The sequence below is a fragment of the Chelon labrosus genome, assembly GCF_963514085.1.
Source record: "Chelon labrosus genome assembly, chromosome: 11".
Taxonomy (NCBI): domain Eukaryota; kingdom Metazoa; phylum Chordata; class Actinopteri; order Mugiliformes; family Mugilidae; genus Chelon; species Chelon labrosus.
In genome coordinates, this window is record NC_140344.1 from 4,602,713 (window position 1) to 4,623,613 (window position 20,901).

At 41.6% G+C, this 20,901-nt stretch overlaps 1 protein-coding gene across 5 annotated transcripts in view; it reads right to left on the reverse strand.

The window, feature by feature from the left end:
• Positions 1–163: 163 nt before the first annotated feature.
• The window catches only part of LOC311495768 (suppressor of tumorigenicity 7 protein homolog), a 47,570-nt gene continuing 26,832 nt past the window's right edge, over positions 164–20,901 (reverse strand). The window contains exons 2-15 of one of the 5 annotated variants that reach the window (XM_084555355.1): positions 16,492–16,574; positions 13,913–14,072; positions 11,445–11,499; positions 10,714–10,829; positions 10,527–10,602; positions 9,015–9,169; positions 8,718–8,815; positions 8,391–8,520; positions 7,497–7,569; positions 6,682–6,784; positions 4,044–4,194; positions 3,737–3,829; positions 2,764–2,906; positions 164–963 (exon numbers count right to left, since the gene is read on the reverse strand). In XM_084555355.1, coding sequence (XP_084411481.1) covers positions 868–963; positions 2,764–2,906; positions 3,737–3,829; positions 4,044–4,194; positions 6,682–6,784; positions 7,497–7,569; positions 8,391–8,520; positions 8,718–8,815; positions 9,015–9,169; positions 10,527–10,602; positions 10,714–10,829; positions 11,445–11,499; positions 13,913–14,072; positions 16,492–16,569 — 1,527 coding nt within the window. In that variant the 5' untranslated portion in view covers positions 16,570–16,574 and the 3' untranslated portion in view covers positions 164–867. The remainder of the gene's footprint in view (positions 964–2,763; positions 2,907–3,736; positions 3,830–4,043; positions 4,195–6,681; positions 6,785–7,496; positions 7,570–8,390; positions 8,521–8,717; positions 8,816–9,014; positions 9,170–10,526; positions 10,603–10,713; positions 10,830–11,444; positions 11,500–13,912; positions 14,073–16,491; positions 16,575–20,901) is intronic. The other 4 variants (XM_084555352.1, XM_084555351.1, XM_084555354.1 and 1 more) reach the window with 4 other exon arrangements.

Sequence of the window (20,901 nt, forward strand, 5' to 3'; positions counted from 1 at the left end):
ACAAATCAGTAGCAGTTAAAGTAATAGAACAGGAATAATAGACGAGCCCTTACAATACTAGTTTTGTGTTTAAAGATTAGTTGGTCTCATTGCTGATGCTCATGGAAAGAAGTTTGACTGCAGACTGAGCGACATGGACACAGAGGAATACGATAAAACAAATCCATTGACCTGAAAAACAGCCAAATTAAAAAGTACCCTAAAAATGATCTGCCAACAGGTCGCTGTCAGTGGGTTTAAAAAGGTGAAACCGTTTATTTTACGTTTGGTTCTTGAGTCTCAAATGCAGAATAAAAGTTGAGCTGACAAACGTTCTTGGTGACTGCAGCCAGAGCTCATTTGTAGCTGTGGAGTGAACTGTTGGTTAGTACAAACAGAGGAACAGTCCAAACCTACCAGGTAGCATTCAGCAGCTCCAGGCGACAGTGGGCCGTGTTGAGGCTTCACTCTGGCTGAGACGTTACGGCCATTAAAAACACGGGCTAAATCAAAATGGCATCAAGAAGCTGTCTTGCAGCAATACACAAAAAGTCCTTTATTGGATTTTTTTTCCGTTTCACTTTTTTTTAATGATGGCAATTGATAACCTCATTTTGTACAACAAAAAAAACAAAACAGCTTTAAATGATCGAAAACCCAAAATAATGCAAACATTATCAAATAAAGTCAAAACCAATCGTTGATGTCACTGTTTTGCGCCTCGTCTGTTCTCAGTCTGGTCTGAACTTTGTGATCTTGGCACAAAGGTGTGTCAGTCTAGGCCAACGCAGCATTCTGGGTTTCAGTTCAGCTGTTTCTGTCCGGATGGAGGTCTGCGGTCGGTGCTGGTCCTGGGTCCGATTCGGATTCTGGTCCGGTGGTTCGGGGTCAGATGCGGGTGAGTTGGTGCCAGAGGCTGGACGGCAGGATGCTCTCCACCTTCTCCATGATGAAGTTCAGAGGAGCGAACAGCGTGCTGAGGAACTACCGACACATAAAGGCAAACATCAGCACAATGACATAACAGACTACACAGCATCCTCAGCACCACTTTAGAAGGACAGCACGCTATCAAGTGTTGTTTAAGTCCGGGAAACACAAATGTTCCATGTTCAGTGTGCGTGTGGCTGCAGCAGATCTGTCTGGGAGTACAGTGCAGCTCACTGTCAGGCCTCCTCCTCAGGACGGTGTTTTGGCAACAATCGGTAAAGAGGAGGGTGGAGGGGAGGGTGCAGCTGGGGGGTGATAGGGGCTCCACAGGAGCAACATGGAGGTCGCAGAGGTTCCCACTTTGTCAGATGGCAGATAAAAGCCAGGAGAGGGTTTGTGGAGGGTCAGAGAGAGAGAGAGGAGTCTCCACCTGCATGTATGAGCCTGGTGGCCACTTTGACGTCTGCCTCACACATCAGATCACACATCTCTGCTTCAGCTTCAAAGAGCACTTCAAAGTAAAGGTGTGTGTTTTATGTGTTTGAACCGTGTGGGCGGTGGAGGGGAGACAGTCGTGGAAGCTGAAATGTACAGATTCAGCTCTCCAGTCTGCCACATCAGCAGCCTTATGATACATGAGCCACATTAATACACATGTTTATGTTTAAAGTCCCGACAGCTGACTCATTTAAAGTGAGGACTGTTACCTATAATCATCTCCACGACATCAGGCTGTTTAACAGTCAGATGACAGATACTCATCTGAGACAGTGGAACCAGTGGAAGAAGAGGGAAGTGATTCTATTCATGCTCTGTGCTTTCAGTCAAGTCACGTACAGTCACAGTAACACAGACAGCAGTTAGTGTTTCTGCATCGCCAGCTGGGACGTCCTGTCTGCAACCAAGCCTGAAGGATTGGCGCACACATTCATCATCTGACAGAACGGTTGGCTGCCCCAGAGCATTGTGGGTAATTCAGATTTTACCAATGAAAAATAAAATAAATTGTAATATATAATGAGAACTGTTTGTTTTCTATTTGACCTAATGATGGTGCTGTTGTCTCAACATTACAATGACTGACAAACATGTTCACTTCCCACTATATCATGTTGCGTTAACTGATGACTGTGCTGCCTAATAGTGGTTTGGTGTGTGTCGTCCATCAGTCTACACACTAATGACTAGAGACATTTCATGAACAATAAAGTGCTATGATAGTCCACTCTGAGAAGGATACGACTGATGGGATTTTAATATATTGTTTCATGTCTCATGTCATGTAATTGTGTTTGGATATTAATGTGCTTTACAGGTTGGTTTCAGATCTATTGCTGACCCCTGCACTAAAACCAACCAGAGGTGCATGTGTGTGTGTGTGTGTGTGTGTGTGTGTGTGCTCTGGCAGTGCTCCAGCTCTCAGTAGCTACATGATCTGTTGATAGTGACAGGAGAGAAGATGGAGGAGAGATGAGCTCACACACATTCCAGTGGAGGTCTGGGGATGATTGTAGGTTTTTTTTTTTTTGTTTGCAAGTTGAACAAGTGCAAGAGCAAATTTAGTGCATAAACTTCAACACCAAATGTAGCAGTTAATGTGTGTGCATGACAAACATCTGACCTGAGTGTGGAACAAGCTAAGAGGTCAAGTTAGATGTGTTATTCCACGCATCAGAATTTATGGAAATTAAGTTATCGACAGAGAAAAGGTCAGGGGTCAACGAAGTCCCCCAGATTCATTCTCTGGGGACCATCCACAGAACAAGACATCTAACATGAACAATCGCAGTGAATATAAATTCCTCGCCTAAAACTTTCCAAACTATCTTAGTGTGTGTGTGTGCGTGTACTCACAGCTTTAGCAAACACTCCCATGAGTTCAGGGAACTGGTGTGTGAGCAGAGCCAGCATGGCGGTGAAGGAGCAGAGACCGGCCGTGAAGAGGATGAAGAAGGGCAGCTCCTTCTTGGGGTAGACCGACACTTCATGAAACACTGCTTCCACGCGGGACAGACACACAAACAACACAATGTTAGTTCAGAAGGCAACGTTTCTGTCTCAAGATGTACTTTATTGATTCCAAGCGCTTATTAACTCCCTGCTATCACATTACAACCCAAGACTGGAAGGTGCTATGGTCTATGGATTTTCTGTCCTCTTTTATTTGAAGGCAGCCTTGTGGTTCTATGTCAACAGCAGGTTGTCATGCAGACATGTCTGATCAAGCTAGTGTAACATACAGCTCTATACCGTCCACAGTGGAGGATCTCACACTCAAACGTAAACGTACAAACGTGCAGCACTCCTGTACTGGAGGAAAAGAGCCCGCTGCAGCTGCTGGTGCTCTGGTACTCAGGTTTACTGTTTACTTTGTCTTTTATGTGTCACTTAGGTTTAACGAGGCTGTTTTAATATGTTTAAAACTCCGCTCTGTGTCTCTCAAGAAACGCACACTGTTTGTGTGACGTTGCCTGTGGCAGGAGGCCAACTTAATCAAGTGAAGGTTTGTGTGCGAGGACAGACGAGCTGCTGAGCAGACAGCGGGACGACACGAGCTCCCACACAAACACACACACCAGGGCTCTCTTAAGGGATTTGTGTCATCAAAAAATATCAAAGTCCAATTTCAAAAACACTGTGTAGCCTCCTCTGTAAACATTATTATGCAGAGAATTTATTTATTAATATTTAAACAGTATTCCCCTTTTTGTCTCTCAGACTGCAAGACAGAAAATAAAAAAAACAGAACCTGAAGTAAAATGTAGCATCTTTTAAAACACATTTTCAAACCACATATATTGTGTGTGTAAGTCAGGGCGTGTCTTACTGGGTAGCAGCTCTCTGTCTGCTGTCTCTGTGCAGATGGGGTAAGGATAGAACAGGTGACCCTTCTCCAGAGGATATGGGATCATTCTGAATGCTACACACGCACAAAAACACAAACAAGCAGACCTGCAGTTAACAAAGTGTTCCAGACACCTCATGACTTCAGTAACAACCAACACTGGATGTTTTCATGCAGCCAATCAAAGGTCAGTTTACACAATTTAAGCTTCGAATGGACCTGCTCGTGTGTTACTGAACTGCCACTGGAGTGTGTATGCTTTATTCTAACAGTGTGTGTGAGTACTCACTGCCCTCCCAGGTGCAGTGCAGCAAGTTGAGTGCCCCCTCGACCCTTTTCCAGTGCTGCAGGTGGAAGAAGGCGTAGGCGATGGCCTCGCTGTCGCCTCTCTTCAGAATGTGTTCTGGAGGAAGAATAAGACTCTTCATCTCCAGCAGATACTGAGGAGGAGGAGGAGGAGGAGGAACAAGACAGTTGATGAGCAGGAGACACAAAACAAGAAAAATAAGAATAAACAGGAGTTTAGAAATGAAGTGACTGATTAAAATGGCTACCATTATACCACAGCTACTATCTCTGAAACAGCTAAGAATCTGTATTTACTACGCGTACTTAAAACTCATAATAGTTTCAGATTACTCTAAAATCACCTCCTTTTTGATGTTTTGTGTTACACAGGTTTTGTGAAACTTGTGTAATGTGGTTCCATTTTCATCAGGCCTTATTGTGTATTAGTGTTTTACAGTCCAACTAGTTCTTCAACAGACTCCTACCTCCTGGTTCCCCTCTGCTTTAACAGTGGATCTCCTCTGAGCACTGAGCAATACATATTTTAGAGTCTGAGCGTGAAAGTTGAATAATTCAAGAGAAAATCTAAAAGATCAATTCTCCCAGCATCAACTAAAGCCTCATTTTAGAAAGCCTACATACGGTGCTGTATAAATGTTTCAACAACTACTGGAGTTTAGGTTCTTATCCATCCCACAAAAAGCAGGGAGACGTCTGACCATCGTCGTAACACTTAAAGATGTGAAATTATTGCTCATGTTCACGGTGCTGCTTGTTTGGGCAGCAGCAGCAGCAGCAGCAGCAGCAGCATCCTTAACTTAATACCATGTTGGGCTGACAGATGTTTCAGCATCTTGCTTGTATTTTCACCCTCCATGATGAATGTAATGAAAATATGCTATATATATATATACAGGTCCTTCTCAAAAAATTAGCATATTGTGATAAAGTTCATTCTTTTCCATAATGTAATGATAAAAATTAAACTTTCATATATTTTAGATTCATTGCACACCAACTGAAATATTTCAGGTCTTTTATTGTTTTAATACTGATGATTTTGGCATACAGCTCATGAAAACCCAAAATTCCTATCTCAAAAAATTAGCATATCATGAAAAGGTTCTCTAAACGAGCTATTAACCTAATCATCTGAATCAACGAATTAACTCGAAACACCTCCAAAAGATTCCTGAGGCTTTTAAAAACTCCCAGCCTGGTTCATTACTCAAAACCGCAATCGTGGGTAAGACTGCCGACCTGACTGCTGTCCAGAAGGCCATCATTGACACCCTCAAGCAAGAGGGTAAGACACAGAAAGAAATTTCTGAACGATAGGCTGTTCCCAGAGTGCCGTATCAAGGCACCTCAGTGGGAAGTCTGTGGGAAGGAAAAAGTGTGGCAGAAAACGCTGCACGACGAGAAGAGGTGACCGGACCCTGAGGAAGATTGTGGAGAAGGGCCGATTCCAGACCTTGGGGGACCTGCGGAAGCAGTGGACTGAGTCTGGAGTAGAAACATCCAGAGCCACCGTGCACAGGCGTGTGCAGGAAATGGGCTACAGGTGCCGCATTCCCCAGGTCAAGCCACTTTTGAACCAGAAACAGCGGCAGAAGCGCCTGACCTGGGCTACAGAGAAGCAGCACTGGACTGTTGCTCAGTGGTCCACATGGTGTATCCATTTTGCATGTCATTCGGAAATCAAGGTGCCAGAGTCTGGAGGAAGACTGGGGAGAAGGAAATGCCAAAATGCCTGAAGTCCAGTGTCAAGTACCCACAGTCAGTGATGGTCTGGGGTGCCATGTCAGCTGCTGGTGTTGGTCCACTGTGTTTTATCAAGGGCAGGGTCAATGCAGCTAGCTATCAGGAGATTTTGGAGCACTTCATGCTTCCATCTGCTGAAAAGCTTTATGGAGATGAAGATTTCATTTTTCAGCACGACCTGGCACCTGCTCACAGTGCCAAAACCACTGGTAAATGGTTTACTGACCATGGTATTACTGTGCTCAATTGGCCTGCCAACTCTCCTGACCTGAACCCCATAGAGAATCTGTGGGATATTGTGAAGAGAAAGTTGAGAGACGCAAGACCCAACACTCTGGATGAGCTTAAGGCCGCTATCGAAGCATCCTGGGCCTCCATAAGACCTCAGCAGTGCCACAGGCTGATTGCCTCCATGCCACGCCGCATTGAAGCAGTCATTTCTGCAAAAGGATTCCCGACCAAGTATTGAGTGCATAACTGAACATAATTATTTGAAGGTTGACTTTTTTTGTATTAAAAACACTTTTCTTTTATTGGTAGGATGAAATATGCTAATTTTTTGAGATAGGGATTTTTGGTTTTCATGAGCTGTATGCCAAAATCATCAGTATTAAAACAATAAAAGACCTGAAATATTTCAGTTGGTGTGCAATGAATCTAAAATATATGAAAGTTTAATTTTTATCATTACATTATGGAAAAGAATGAACTTTATCACAATATGCTAATTTTTTGAGAAGGACCTGTATATGCTCCTATGACAACAGTGAAAAGGCGGCAGGTGTGTATTAGTGTGTGTGTGTGTGTGTGTGTGTGTGTGTGTGTGTGTGTGTGTGTGTGTGTGTGTGTGTGTGTAGGCTCCCTCTGAAACTCACTTTGGGAACATGAGGGTTGAACTCCACCGCTCTGTGGATGGCTTCTACTGCGTTCATCTCTGCTGTGCTCAGGCCTCGCCTGGACGCTGCCTCTGGAGAGAACCTGCACACAGACACACACACACACACACTCATCATCATGGAACTCAGGATTGCTCATCACAAAATGATCCAGACATAACACCTATCACAGATTAGCAGCACGACTTGTATACTTAGTGAGGACCAGAGCAAGAAAATAAAATACACTTTTATTAAATGGGACCAACTAAACATTAAACATATGAAAATTGTACGTAAAACTGTACTGTTCTGCATATTAGAAAGTTCTACTGTCTTACTCTGCAGCCCAAATACTGTATGTGTGCTTTGTTTCCATGAACTCTGCCCTATGAAGGTTTGAGGAGTGAGTTCAAGTCATGGACAGAATTCAGGATCTTCTGATAGTCTGCTATGCAAGAGCTGTTTTGAATGAGATTTATATACAATACATTTAAAGGGTGTAGGGATAAAGCAACAAAAAGTGAATACAAAGTGGCTGTTTCTATCTGCTTGTGTGTAAATGACTATATTGTTGTACTTATGTGGCAACAGAGTGAGTTCCTTCTGTATTCTACACGGCTACATAACCCTGTGACTGTGTGAAAACTCCCGTCTCTCAGTAACACTGATCACCCCATCACTCAGTCCTGTCCCTCTTTCACACTGAACACTTTCCCGGGGCTATTTGCAGCTCGATTTAAAACTCTTAAATAGCAGAGCAGGAATGTCAGATCACCGACTGAGCATTGTAGTCAATGAAAGGTGATACTCACTTGTCTGATACCGCCCTGGCTTTAAGCAAGGCTGCTGTGTAGCATATTGTTGCAGATTTGGGTAAGCTAATATCTGTGGAGGAGACAAAAAGCAGACGGAACACAGAGGACGAGGGTGGTGTTCAGTGAATGCAGTAAACGTTTGGAATTACAGGTGACAGTTAGAGGGGAGGGCTGACTTTAAAGATACTGCAGCTGCCTAGAGGGGTTTGGGAATGAAAATAGTGACTTTGGGTTTCATGGCTTTGAGACGGTTATGGAATCAAATCTTATTTTCAGTTATCTAGCAGTTTAGTGTGGTCTGCTTCTATTCACAGATACAACATGTAAACACTTCAAAACTCCAGACCATAGAGGTGGATAGTGTAAAACCTTTACTAGTGTGCTAAAGCATACTTCACACAACATAACATCTTCACTCACCTGCCAGTTCATTAGGTACACTAGTGTAAATGAATACATTCTAATAAACCAGTCCTCCATTAAATCCTCCTTCATGACTGTTCTAATAGTCAGTTTGTGTTTAAACAGCACCAGAGAGGTGGTGATTCAACTGGATGATCATTATGGAGGATGTTATTTAGTCCACTAACTAACAAGGGACTGAATAACCGACTCATCTTTTCAGTTGCTGTACAGTGTAGTATGTTGTTGTCACAAGTTTAGAGATCTATGCCTATCTGGGTGGAATTTAAGAAGCACTTTACTACTAAAATTAAATCAATTCATTCTTAAAAAGCACCATTTGTTATATAAAGACAATAACCTCTGATGTGATAAACATTCAGCAGGGTTAGTGGTCTCAGCGTTCAAGTAACTACAGAGTGTAGACAATGCTACCAACACCCATAGATGTGGATGTGGCTGCGTATCAGTGAACTGTGCGTTCCTCACCGTCGTACTTGGCCAGAACGGCCTGGACGTCGGCGTAGTTCTGGAGCTCTAGTAGCGACTCCAGCAGGTTCTCATGAATGTTGAACATACTGAGGAGAGGGAACTCCTTCATTAACTGGAAAACACACAACTGTTGTTACATGTAATACCAGACAGGGGGCGACACATGCACAGTCAGCAGACAAGAGCTTTGGGTCATCACTAGGCAATACTGTCCAGTTAAAGCTTTGGAATACCTAAACTGAAGTCTTTTCATCAAATACATTAACTATATTGTTGGTGTCTATATCTGTGTGTGTGTATTCTACTAACAGCTTGTGTACTTACATCTCTCATCATTTTAACTGCTTCTCGTGTTCGGCCAAGCTTTCTGGAGCACATGGCCAGTCTCCTCTTTATATATACCAACACATTAGTGTCTCTTCCTGGTGGAGACAAAGAAACATCATTTAGCACAAACAGATCACTTTTAGCTTCAGACGTTTTCCTTGTAATGTAACTGGGGGCAAGACTGATCAGACTCCTTTCAAATCCTAAATCCAGAGATTTCTAAAGCACTTTAAACTTTTTAAATATGATCCTCATTAGCCCAAAGCAATGTGTTACAGCATGGATTATACTCACTGTGCTGGGCTTCATACTGTGTACCATGGTGCTGGAGCTGCTGACTGCGGCGATAGCAACCCTCACCAGCTTTTAACGCTTGTTTAAACAATCTCTCAGCCTCCATGATGGTGGTGGCCTCCTCCTCTGCCAGCAGGATGTATGCTGTTGCACAGCTACAGGACGAGAGGAGAGGAGACGAGAGGAGGAGCTTTAATTTTGTCTCACATCGTCTTGTGGGTTCATCAAACAGGGCTGCTACCACAGCCTTGATAAAAGTGGAAAACAACTTGCGATGCTGCCACAATTCCACTGCATCGACTTTGTTGTCAGAGACGCTCCCAAAATTAAACGTACACTGTCATGAAAACATTTAAAGCTGATATATGAAATAAATAAATAAACCTGTAGTTCCCACTCTTTCAGTTTACTCCACACTGAAGTCTACTGACTGGGGAACTACTGTTTTTTTACAACCTGAACCTTATTTCTGGCATAAAATACCATGGTTTACTCACCAGTATCACTTTTGTTTCATATGCACTTGTTCAGGAGATAATTAGATCAGCGTATATCCATTTAGTGAGAGTGATCAGGGCACCGCAACACAGCCTCTAAATAACACATTATCTGCCGCAAAACTCGTTCATTTCACCAATATTTTGTTATTGTACGCTAGTGCTATTCCCCGTTGAGTCTAGAGTTACCTGTTATCATCATCCAGGGTCTGCAGATTGACCTACAGACCCCAGATGATGTCTTCTGACCTGGACGATGTCATCTCTGAGCGGTGCGTGCACCCGCAACGGTTGGTTTGTTTATCTGTAATTTGCTACTGCTACTTACTTGCAACATGGATGAATAGTTTTCTGATTCTGAGGTTGTGGACGAAGCATAACAGTTATTCAGAGGCTGCGTTGCGGTGCCCTGATCACTCTCGCTACATGGATATACGCTGATCTAATAATCTCCTGAACAAGTGCAAATGAAACAAAAGTGGTATTGGTGAGTAAACGATGGTATTTTATGCTAGAAATAAGGTCCAGGTTGTAGTTTCCCTTTAAGGCGCTCAGCATCAGTACGATACAGTACATCCATGTTTTGCACCATGAGACACCTGAAGATGACCTGGCTTAGTTAAACCAGCAGAGAAAATCTGGCTCAGTGAAATTGGACTGAGAAAACCAGGACTACAAGGCCTTGAACAAGTTCATGTTCCTGTGAAGGCGGTTTAAATGCAGCTGCTCAGGATTACATGGGTATTAAACTTAGTGAAAATAATAAGAACAATATAAGAACAAAAGTGCTTTTTGAAATAACTATTAGCAGCTCATACGCTCTAAGGACCGCTCCACAGCTTTATCCATCTTCATTGCCTTCATTCATTGTCACAGATTATTATTAGGGCAGATGATCTGACAGACAAATTAATTTGGATTGTACTTTTGCTTTATCATATTACCCGCTTCATTACTCGATATGACAGTGTCGAAAGAGATGGTGACAAAAGGGGAAATAGGGAAGTGAACTCACTCTTCAAGCTCCAGAGCTTCATGTGCTGCAGAGATGCGAGCCTGCGGGTTCCTTTCTCTCCATGCCTTCTGCATAACTGCCACCACACAAAAACACATATGTCAGAGGTGTCGTTTTACAAGCTGTGCACATGAATAAAGACACGTAGCTGTATATGCTGTCTTTGCATAAGCGCTTGTCTCCTTACTGGCGTCGGCAGGCCGGAGGTGGTCTGAGTCGCAGGTGAAGAAGGTTTGGTGGTCTTGTGCTGACAAGTTCATATCGTAATACGTCAGCGGCTCTCGACCCGTTACCCATGTGTACCTGGACACCAGCAAAGACACAAAAAGAGACACATTAATAAGCTACTGGTTAATTGTTTCAAGACACACAACAATGGAAGAACAAAATGATCCAAATGAAAGCCACTTAAGGATGGAAAAGTAAGAGAGAATGAGAATAAAAGGCCTGAGTATGAGTCCTGGTTTAAATCTGGCAAAGACAAAAGCAGGATAATTACAACATGAGAAACAGAAAGGAGGAGGATGACTCAATAGGCAGGACAGGAGGCCGACACATCAAAAAGAGAAGAATAAAAGAGCGACAGATGATAAAGAACGATGACAACAAATCAGAAGGATGACAAGAATAAAAGAAATAGTAAAAAGGACAAACAGAATTAACAAGAAAAAAGACCAAAAGAGAAGACAAAACATGACGTTAACAAGAATAAGAAGAGGAAAACAAACAGCACGTTGAAAGCAGATAAAGAAGACAAACAAGAGGCGGAACAGGTGAGAAGACGAGACAGACTGACTGGAAAAACAAACAAGACAGAAGACACAGATCAGAGAGAAGAAGGAAACAGAACATTGGGAACTGATGTCCCAGGCCAGCTGAGGCTTTTCAGATGGAGGTAGTTTTCTTGCTGTCACTCACCGATTATACTCGGCTCCTCGAAATAAATTCAGCGGATTTCTCCATACTTTACATTCTGCAGGAGGGAGACAGAGAGAGCACAACACTGGTGATGAGCGTCAAGGGCAAAGTCGACACTGAGCCTGTTCTGCACACTTCAAAGGGCTCGACTGTGCATCCTGCCATCTACCCTGCAGCTCCTGACTGGCACTTCGATCTCTCTGAGAGTACAGCTGACAGGAAAAAGACCTTAAAACTCCTCGGTGACCAAACATGCTTCTGCACAAACCATCGCTTCTGTCAGAAAACCGTCACAAGCTTGTGATTTAGTTATACAGAACTTCCAAATATGGGCTTCATTAATGTGAATACCTAAATACGGTGCTAAACAGTTTAAAAGGTCAAGATTCATTTTTTCGTGATAAGCTCTACTCTACCTGCAAAAGCAGCTGTGTAATGTCATCTGAGGCTTTCCAGAAGATCTTGATGATGGGGCCGTTTTCTTATAACAGAAACCCGACGATGAGTTTTAAAACCCATCTGCCTTTATGCATATTTTAAAAACAGAGATTTAAAATCCAATTTGAGAAGCTGCAGTCTGGTAAACGTTTGTTATTTTGCCTTGATGCATGACTTCAATGATCCACTAATGGATTACATAAAAGAAAACTCACATTAGAAACACATGAGCTCCACGCCCTCACTAAATTCATGCTGTACTAGATTATTTCACATTTTTCTTTTTGATTTCTGGCTGCAACAAAGGAAATAATGAGGTGCAATGTGCATCTCTGATGTGAATGGAGAGATTTACACAGAACAGATTATTAGACAGAAAACCTAGGATTAGTACACTGAAATAACTAAACTGCCTTTCTTCTCTCGATCGTGGCTTGTTGATTTTAATACGGCACACATAATCCTATTTAATTCAAAACGGTTTGGCTGAAAACAAAGACAGGCTGCGCCACGTTTCCACAAAGAGTTCAACGGCAGGATCCTCTGGAGAAAACTGGCAGAGGTTATTCATCATTATCATTTACTAACTGTGATTAAAACTTCGGGTTGCTGCTGTTAATTTCCTTAATGAAGTCAAAATGCTGCTGTAAAACAAGCATACTGAGTCACTTAATGCATGCTGCCTAATGCATGGACGTGTAGGATAAATGTTTTCCAGTGTCATCTGCAAAGGACCCAAAGGAATTACTCCAAACTAAGACATTTCCTGTTTTGAAATGAATGAAAGTGCATGGGCGAGCAGATACACATTCAACGGATTAACCGTGATCAAAGTGTCACTGATGTAGAACGGGAGCTAAGAAGCCGAGCTCTCTCTGGGGGTGACCGTGGAGGATTCTGCTAGACAGACTTGGATTTAGTAGAGTCCCTCTACTGTAGTTCAACAAGTCTACTGTTATGAGCAGGAGTTCAATTATGCATGGCTCTCTGGGTTTTGTTTTTGTAGGAAAGTTTTTTTCTTCAAATATACTTTTATCTGCTTGAGTTTTACTTCCTAACTCTCTTCTTACTGGACTTTGTTTCACCATAATTTATTGAATATATAACACAGGGGAATAACTTAAAATTGACTGATTCAGTCACTGCCTCTAATTCAAACCACTGGCAATCCCTACATTTTCAAGAAAGAGAATCAGATTGTCTTCGTAAACATATTAATTGTCAAACAGGTGTCATGTAGGAACAGAACAGATGCTGTGGCTTACCTAAAGCTATAAAAGCTCAGAGGAACAGAAAACCTGTGAGAATGTGTCTGTATTGAATATAACTCACACCATAAAACAAAAGGACATTTCACAAATTAGATTCAGTTCAAGACTGAACTAATTAGTTTTAATTTGTAAATCTAAAGCAGCAGGAAGAGTGACGTGTCATGAGAAAAATCTAAGAGCTGCTCCATAAGGAGGATATGGTGTATTTTCTAAGAGAATAGCTGAGAGCTACACATTCAAACCGACGTCTTCTGAGACGAATATCTCAAATAAATCTTCTTTGAGCATACACAAGCAATCTAATTCTGGGTCAGTTCAATCAACTCAAAAATTGTGTCACTGAATAACAACATCACTATGCTCTGCATTTTAATAGCAATTCTAAAAAGACCTTACAAGTAAAAATAAGTATGAAAGCTACTCTTTCAGTCGATCAGTTAGTTTGAAGCTTTCATTTTTCTGTTCATGTAACTTTTCTGACTGTAACTTTTTTTGTTTTGTTTTGATTGTAATTTTTTTAATCATTTGACTTGGTCCAAAGTGAAGCAGACCTGTGTGAGCACACCGTGCTGCATGTTTGTCTAAAAGTTACTCTGGTGTAAGGGCTAAAAAATGCTGACTATGAAAAAGAAAAGCTACAATAATAAGCTGGCATGACAGTGCAGTTAATTTCAGATGCTCTTGTGATAATTCTACTAGTGATACATATAGTGTATGGTACTGCTACTTAAAGTAGACAGCAGATGTATCATCTCTTACCAGACACACTTTGTCGACTGGAGTCGGCCTCCCCATTACTGGTGTTTGAGTTGCTGGGAGAGCTGCTGTCCACTCCACCCAGCAGGGGGCGCAGGTGGCTCACAGACACCTGCTCAATGAAGGATGTCCCATATTTCCTGAAATACCACCACTCAAAGATCTAAGAGAGAGAGAGACAGCAGGAGAACAATTAATTTAACAGATCATACTGAATTTTATTAAAAGAGGTTTGTTTGAGTTTAGCTGAAAGAAAGACATATTTCTGTTCTAACTCTTAAATTGGCATCGACTCTCAGTCTTCACAAAAGGAATTAGAGTGGTAGCAACTTTCACTGTTTTAAAAGCCAATCTGACTTTTCAAGAGGATGTGCACACTAAAGACTGGCTAGAAGTTATCGAAGAAAACACCTTGTCAGCTAAGTGTCTTTAGTGGTGCTTAGCTCATCACTATCCCCCATCTGCTTTTAACACTTTTTATATTGTAATCTGTGGAAGCTAATTAACACTGTCTGCATCAATGGGTCTCAGCTTTGTCCCACAGAGGTCCAAGAGTGTGCTTCTCCTGTATTACAACAATTACCAGCTTCAGCCAGAGAGGGTGATCTAATCAGAGAAACCTGTGCTTTGGTTAGATGGAACATGTAAAGAGTGCTGGGTCATCATGATGTCTGGGAATTACTTAGATGGAAAAGTAGTCGTGTCGTCTATTACTCAGTATATGAGCAAGCCCTGTGAGCAAAATACTCACTGAAGCCTAGACTGTTGCTGATGAGCAAACATCACCTTGCTTGGCTGCTCCACTGGCATTAGTGTATGTGCTGTAAGGGTGAATGTGAAAGTGTTTCATAAAGCTAAGTGCAGTCCTTTCATGTCCTTTCTATGTGCTGGGTTTGAGCATCCCTCACGTTTACACATGAGTGAGGTAAGGTCAAATACACAAGTTAAACTTCCCCATCACCCCACTCAAAATACTATTTTAATAATTAATGAAAAGTTAGCAATTATCAAAAAGTACACTTGACATTTGTAGCAAATAATAATCTTTCTAAGTCTTTGAGATAGAAAAACTTAGCAAGCTTAGACAGCTGCTTTCAACCTGCTCTGATGAGAGGACACTTCTGTCTGTCTGGAAATAGACTCTGCACAAGCCAATAAACTTAGTTAAAACTGACATAAGGTATATTCACATAAACAATAAAGCAAGGTACAGTTTAACTTTCAAAACAAAGCTTTAAAGCAAGCACCGTGCAAGCACCGTCTAAGGGCGTTTTCACATCTGTAGTTTGTTTGCTCTCATCCAAATTAGTTTGTAAAATGGTCCATTTTCAATAATTAATTATAGTTACTAATATAAACTGTAAGACCAGGTGTGGACTTTAAGAAACTCAAAGCGAAGTAAGTGAAGTACTCCTACATTTCAAACAATTCATCAAGTTGTTCTGGAGGAGACTTATTATTTTAAGTGTTTCTCACTAAAAAATGATAAAATAAAGGTTTGAAAACATACTCAAATGAGAAACATTCATGGTAAAAAGTATTTAGTTTTAATGACCAACTGTGACACAAAGATTGAGATAGTTGATGAAAGCCATGTCACCAGATCTACAGATGACATCTGGCCATGCTGTGTTGTCTCAAAGTCTTCAAATACCTAATTGAGACATAAACATTTATTCCAATTACAGAGAAATGCATGCCATCACCTCCATTATACCAACTGGCTTCCACATTTCTTAATCATTTCACAGAGCATGTGCAAAGCTCAACACCATTTCCAAGCAGCCTACGCATATTGGCCAATAGCCCGCAGGGAATAGGGACTGAGTTAATTAAGAGAGGGGCTATTTTAAACTACAGACCAACCACTGTTGCACAGTTGGCTGTCTCTGTGAAGAACCTGAAAGAGCGATAAAATACTTGGAACCTCAAACGTTTTATGCACCACAATGGGGAGTTGTGTCCATATCTTTATCCACAGCCCACGCAAAACACTACAAAATATGTTCTCTGTTGTTTGAAAAGCACAAAAAAACATTTGAGATTTGCAGCATGGTATGATAAGCAATGAAGATGTACACAGACACACTGGTGGGACCGTTTTGCAGCTCATCAAATGAGTATGGATTTCCTCTCATTTCAGCTCCGTGTGGCCTCTGAACCTGTGGTTATGGCCCTAACAAATTACATCCTGAAATCTCCAGGGGACCATCACAGAAAATTAATTTTCTCTTTTTAACATTATGAATGAGAATGTCAAGTAAGGGTACGCAGTCATCAGCTGAGAGCACTAAGTCATATACCTAAAGATTTGATCTAGTTGATGCTGCAGAAGTACATGCAATGAGTTGAACAGAAGGAAGTACTGTAGTAATTATCTAAGAATCAAAAGATTTTAGAGGTATGAAGTGCATCCAAGGACAACCCCTATCAATAAAGAGATTGATGTGCTTTCAGTGAAATATTCTGCCTGACCTTCTTGATAGATAACCAATTACCACAAATATCATTATAAATTAGAAAACTATAGCGCGCATTAGCTCCACGCAATTATGTAAGGACTGAAAACAACTGAATCTTACCAATATGAGTCCTGATATGAGGGAGGAAGTGCCGGTCAGAGCCACGTAGAACTTGGGCGTCAAGGTGTTGAGAAACATGCTTACTGCAGAGGAAACACAAAAAGAATGAAGATTGACAGATTAGTGCATAATTCATTCATTCATTCATCTTCTGTAACTGCTTCTCCTGTGAAGGGTTGCGGGAGGGCTGGAGCCTATCCCAGCTGTCATTGGGTGAGAGGCGGGGTACACCCTGGACAGGTCTCCAGTCTATCACAGGGCTAACACAGAGAACCAAGAACCTTCTTGCTGTGAGGCATCAGTGCTAACCACCACACCACTGTGCCGCTCAGATTAGTGCATAATATTAAATTAAATCTCTCCTCCACACCTCTCGTGAGGGGGACTCTTTCGAAAAGATATTTGTAGAATCAAATGCTGGATATCCAAACAAATATATATAGGTCACACCTACAGAGAAGACTAGTAAGACAGGAGGAAAAAAAACATTAAAAAGACTCAAGACAATCATGATTCCAGCACATGAAACGTTTCATGCAGAAACACGTCATCCACACGCAGTGTTTGGCATTTCCCAGAGAGCCCTGCTGCTCAGACGTGAAATTACACAACACCGGGGGACCAGGGTAGGCTTTAACTACAGAGCGAAGATGTACTGTGGGTAGAAAATCAGAGAGGAAATTGAGCTTAACTGGCAGCATAAACTGAAATTCAATATTCAGCAATTAAAAGAAGAAATTGCTATGGAAGTAAGACTTATAGCATGGGAAATGGCATCGAGCTAATAGAGTAAAGACAGTGGTCAATTTGTCTGCACTTGACTTGGCGGTGGTTAATTTTCTCAGCCTGGTTATAATTATCTGCTCAGCAAGCAGTCTTGCACTCTGGCAACAGATTCTCACAGCCCACTTTCGAATCACACTGACTGAACTGAAGGCCAGTTGAGAGATACTAGTATACATTTTATCAGAGCAAGTTAGTTTATGTTAAAGTCAGTTCTGTTAATGGCTATTCAGTCAAAATTCACTACAGTGGATTAGAAATACACTACTACCCACATCCCATTAAGGTGAACAGTACGCATAGAAACCTGATTCTGAAATTGGGTTTCTGAACAATCTATTTTCTAATATCAGTTATCTCAGATCCTGAGAACTGGAAAACGGCCTCAACTCAACAATGAGTCAATGATCCATATTATTCAGCTGTACAGTATGGTGGTGAACCATGTTCCTCTTAAATGACAGCCACCCCTACATTTATTATATATTTTGGCTATAATCAGAAATGTATCCTGTTCCCCCAGCTGCGTTAGAGGGTTATTAATATAGCAGAAATTGTCCTGTGCTTTAGTGAAGTACATTTAGACTGAACATTGTGCATTTCTTGTCTTGAGTAATAGAAGCAATGACTGTGACTAAGGTGTTTTAGGTGTTATGCTGATGATTTCATTATGCTTGCACAATGAAGCAACAAAACAATAACAGAGTCTTCCTCTGCCATCTGTTTTCAATTTCACAAACAAAAAACACTCGTTACAGTATGTACAGTATATGACAGATGATATATTGAACTGTAGCCTTGCCATTCATTATCTGCAGTACAAACTGTTTTAGTTTAAAATACAACAAAACAAAGTGCTTGTCAAACTGCAATTTCATCTTTGATGGTTCGCGAACAAGAATGCCTGCTTTGCCTGCTCAATTATGCCTGCCACTGGTCACATTAAGCAAAATGCATTTAAGAGAGTGCTTACTTTAATGAACTGACTACCCACAGAAATCTGAACTTAAAAGAAACAAACAAGTAGCTAACATCACATAGCTGGGATGACATACACCGATCAGCCACAACATTAAAACCACTGATAGGAGAAGCAAATAGCATCTTGTGACAATTCAATGTTCTGTTGGGAAACTTTTGGACCTGGCATTCATGTGGATGTTACTTAGACATATACCACCTACCTAGACCAGACCAGGCACCCCCACCCTATAGTAATGACTCTCCTTGACAAAATGCTACCAAAAGTGGTTTAGGAACAACTCAGAACAATGAAGAACAACACAAGGTGTTGACCTGGCCTCTGGTGCTCACTGTAACATGCATTACATTTAGATGGCACCGTAGGGTTGAAGTGCTTTGGTGATATGCAAACTTTTTTTTTTTTTGCACAAAACCCCGCTTTTATCAAGGCTTCCATCAGGTAAGTTTTTTAAATAAAATTTGCCTTCCATCAGTCCTAGCAACGTGCTTTCATCCAATTCCCCCATTTTGGTAGCTGTTAGCTCTGACGTGTGCGTCAGTGTAATCGGTATACCAGGAAATCATGCGAGAGAGAGAGAGAGAGAGCTGAGGAAATTCAGAGTGAACTGACTAGTGAGGCAGACAAAACGGTAAAAGTTAAGGATTCTCTCAGCAGTTGAAACTTATGCTACGCGGATATATCGACATATAGGGCTTTTGGGTTGTCATGTTAATTCACTACAAGCCACATGGAGGATGGAGAGGGGGACAAAGGATGCCACTCAGATGAACCCCAGACTCATACACACACAGAAACACCCACACGTGCATAAACTAAGTGCAGCTGGACGGCTATTCATTGCAGTGAAGTGGAGGCTCTCATCCCAGCAGAAAAGAGTCTTTCAGATAGGCCTGTGGTAAAGCAGGCCTAACAGCTGCTGTCAACCTGCTCTGATAAGAAGACACTTCTGTCTGGCTGGAAATGGACTTTGCATCAAGCCAATAAACTTATAATAATTGGCATAAGGTATATGCACATGAACAATAAAGCAGGGTATAATTAAACTTTTAAAACAAAGCCTTAAAGAAAAATGCAGTAGTTCTTTATCCAATCCATATCACTTTGAATTGGATACTTTATAAGGACATTTTCACATTGGTAGTTTGTTTGCTCTCGTTCTAATCTGATAATGAGTTTGCATTTCTCCTTGGTTTAATTCCTTTACACAGAAAAATCAAAGCAAACCAAATTACAAAGAACGCTCAAAAGTTAACTATGTATATTGTTTGGGCTAAATACTGGAAGAACGCTACAGGGGATACTGGAAATATTCAGACTCCCATAAATTATTCACTGTTATATTGCAGCCATTTGCTAAAATCATATACATTGATTTTTTTCCTCATCAATGTACACACAGCACCCCATTTTGACAGAAAAACATAGAAATGCAGACATTTTTGCAAAAGACCCTTTGCTGTGACACTCGTATATTTAACTCAGGTGCTGTCCATTTCTTCTGATCATCCTTGAAATGGTTCTACACCTTCACTGGAGTCCCGCTGTGTTTAATTAAATTAACTGGACTTGATTAGGAAAGGCACACGCCTGCTTATATAAGACCTTACAGCTCACAGTGTAGGTCAGAGCAAATGAGAATCATGAGGTCAAAGGAACTGAAGAGCTCAGAGATAGAATTGTGGCAAGGCACAGATCTAGCCAAGGTTACAAAAGAATTTCTTAATTCACTTAAGGTTCCTAAGAGCACAGTGGTCTCCATAATCCTTAAATGGAAGATGTTTGGGATGACCAGAACTCTTCCTAGAGCTGGCCATCCGGTCAAACTGAGCAATCAGGGGAGAAGAGCCTTGGTGAGAGAGGTAAAGAAGAACCCAAAGATCACTGCGGGGAGAAGGGAGAAAATTCTAGAAAGTCAACCATCACTGCAGCCTAAACCAATGAGGGTTTTATAGCGGAGTGGCCGACGGAAGCCTCTCATCAGTGCAAGACACATGAAAGCCTGCATAGAGTTTGCCAAAAAACACATGAAGGTCTCCCACACTATTAGAAAAAAGGATTCTCTGGTCTGATGAGACCAAGATTGACTTTTTTGGCCTTAATTCTAAGCGGTATGTGTGGAGAACACCAGGCACTGCTCATCACCTTCCCAATACAATCCCAACAGTGAAGCATGGTGGTGGCAGCATCCTGCTCTGGGGAACAGGATGACTGATTGCAACTGAAGGAAAGATGAATGCGGCCAAGTACAGAGATACCCTGGAAAAAATGCTCAGGACCTCAGACTGGGCCGACGGTTCACCTTCCAACAAGACAATGACCCTAAGCACACAGCTAAAATAACGAATGAGTGGCTTTGGAACAACTGACTGTTCTTGAATGGCCCAGCCGGAGCCCTGACTTTAACCCAATTGATCATCTCTGCAGAGACCTGAAAATGGCTGTCAACCAACGTTCACCATCCAACCTGACAGAACTGGAGAGGCTCTGCAAGGAGGAATGACAGAGGATCCCCAAATCCAGGTGTGAAAAACTTGTTGCCATCATTCCCCAGAAGAATCACTGCTGTATTAGCTCAAAAGGGTGCTTCTACTCAATATAGAGCAAAGGGTCTGAAAACTTGTGACCATGTTATATTTCAGTTT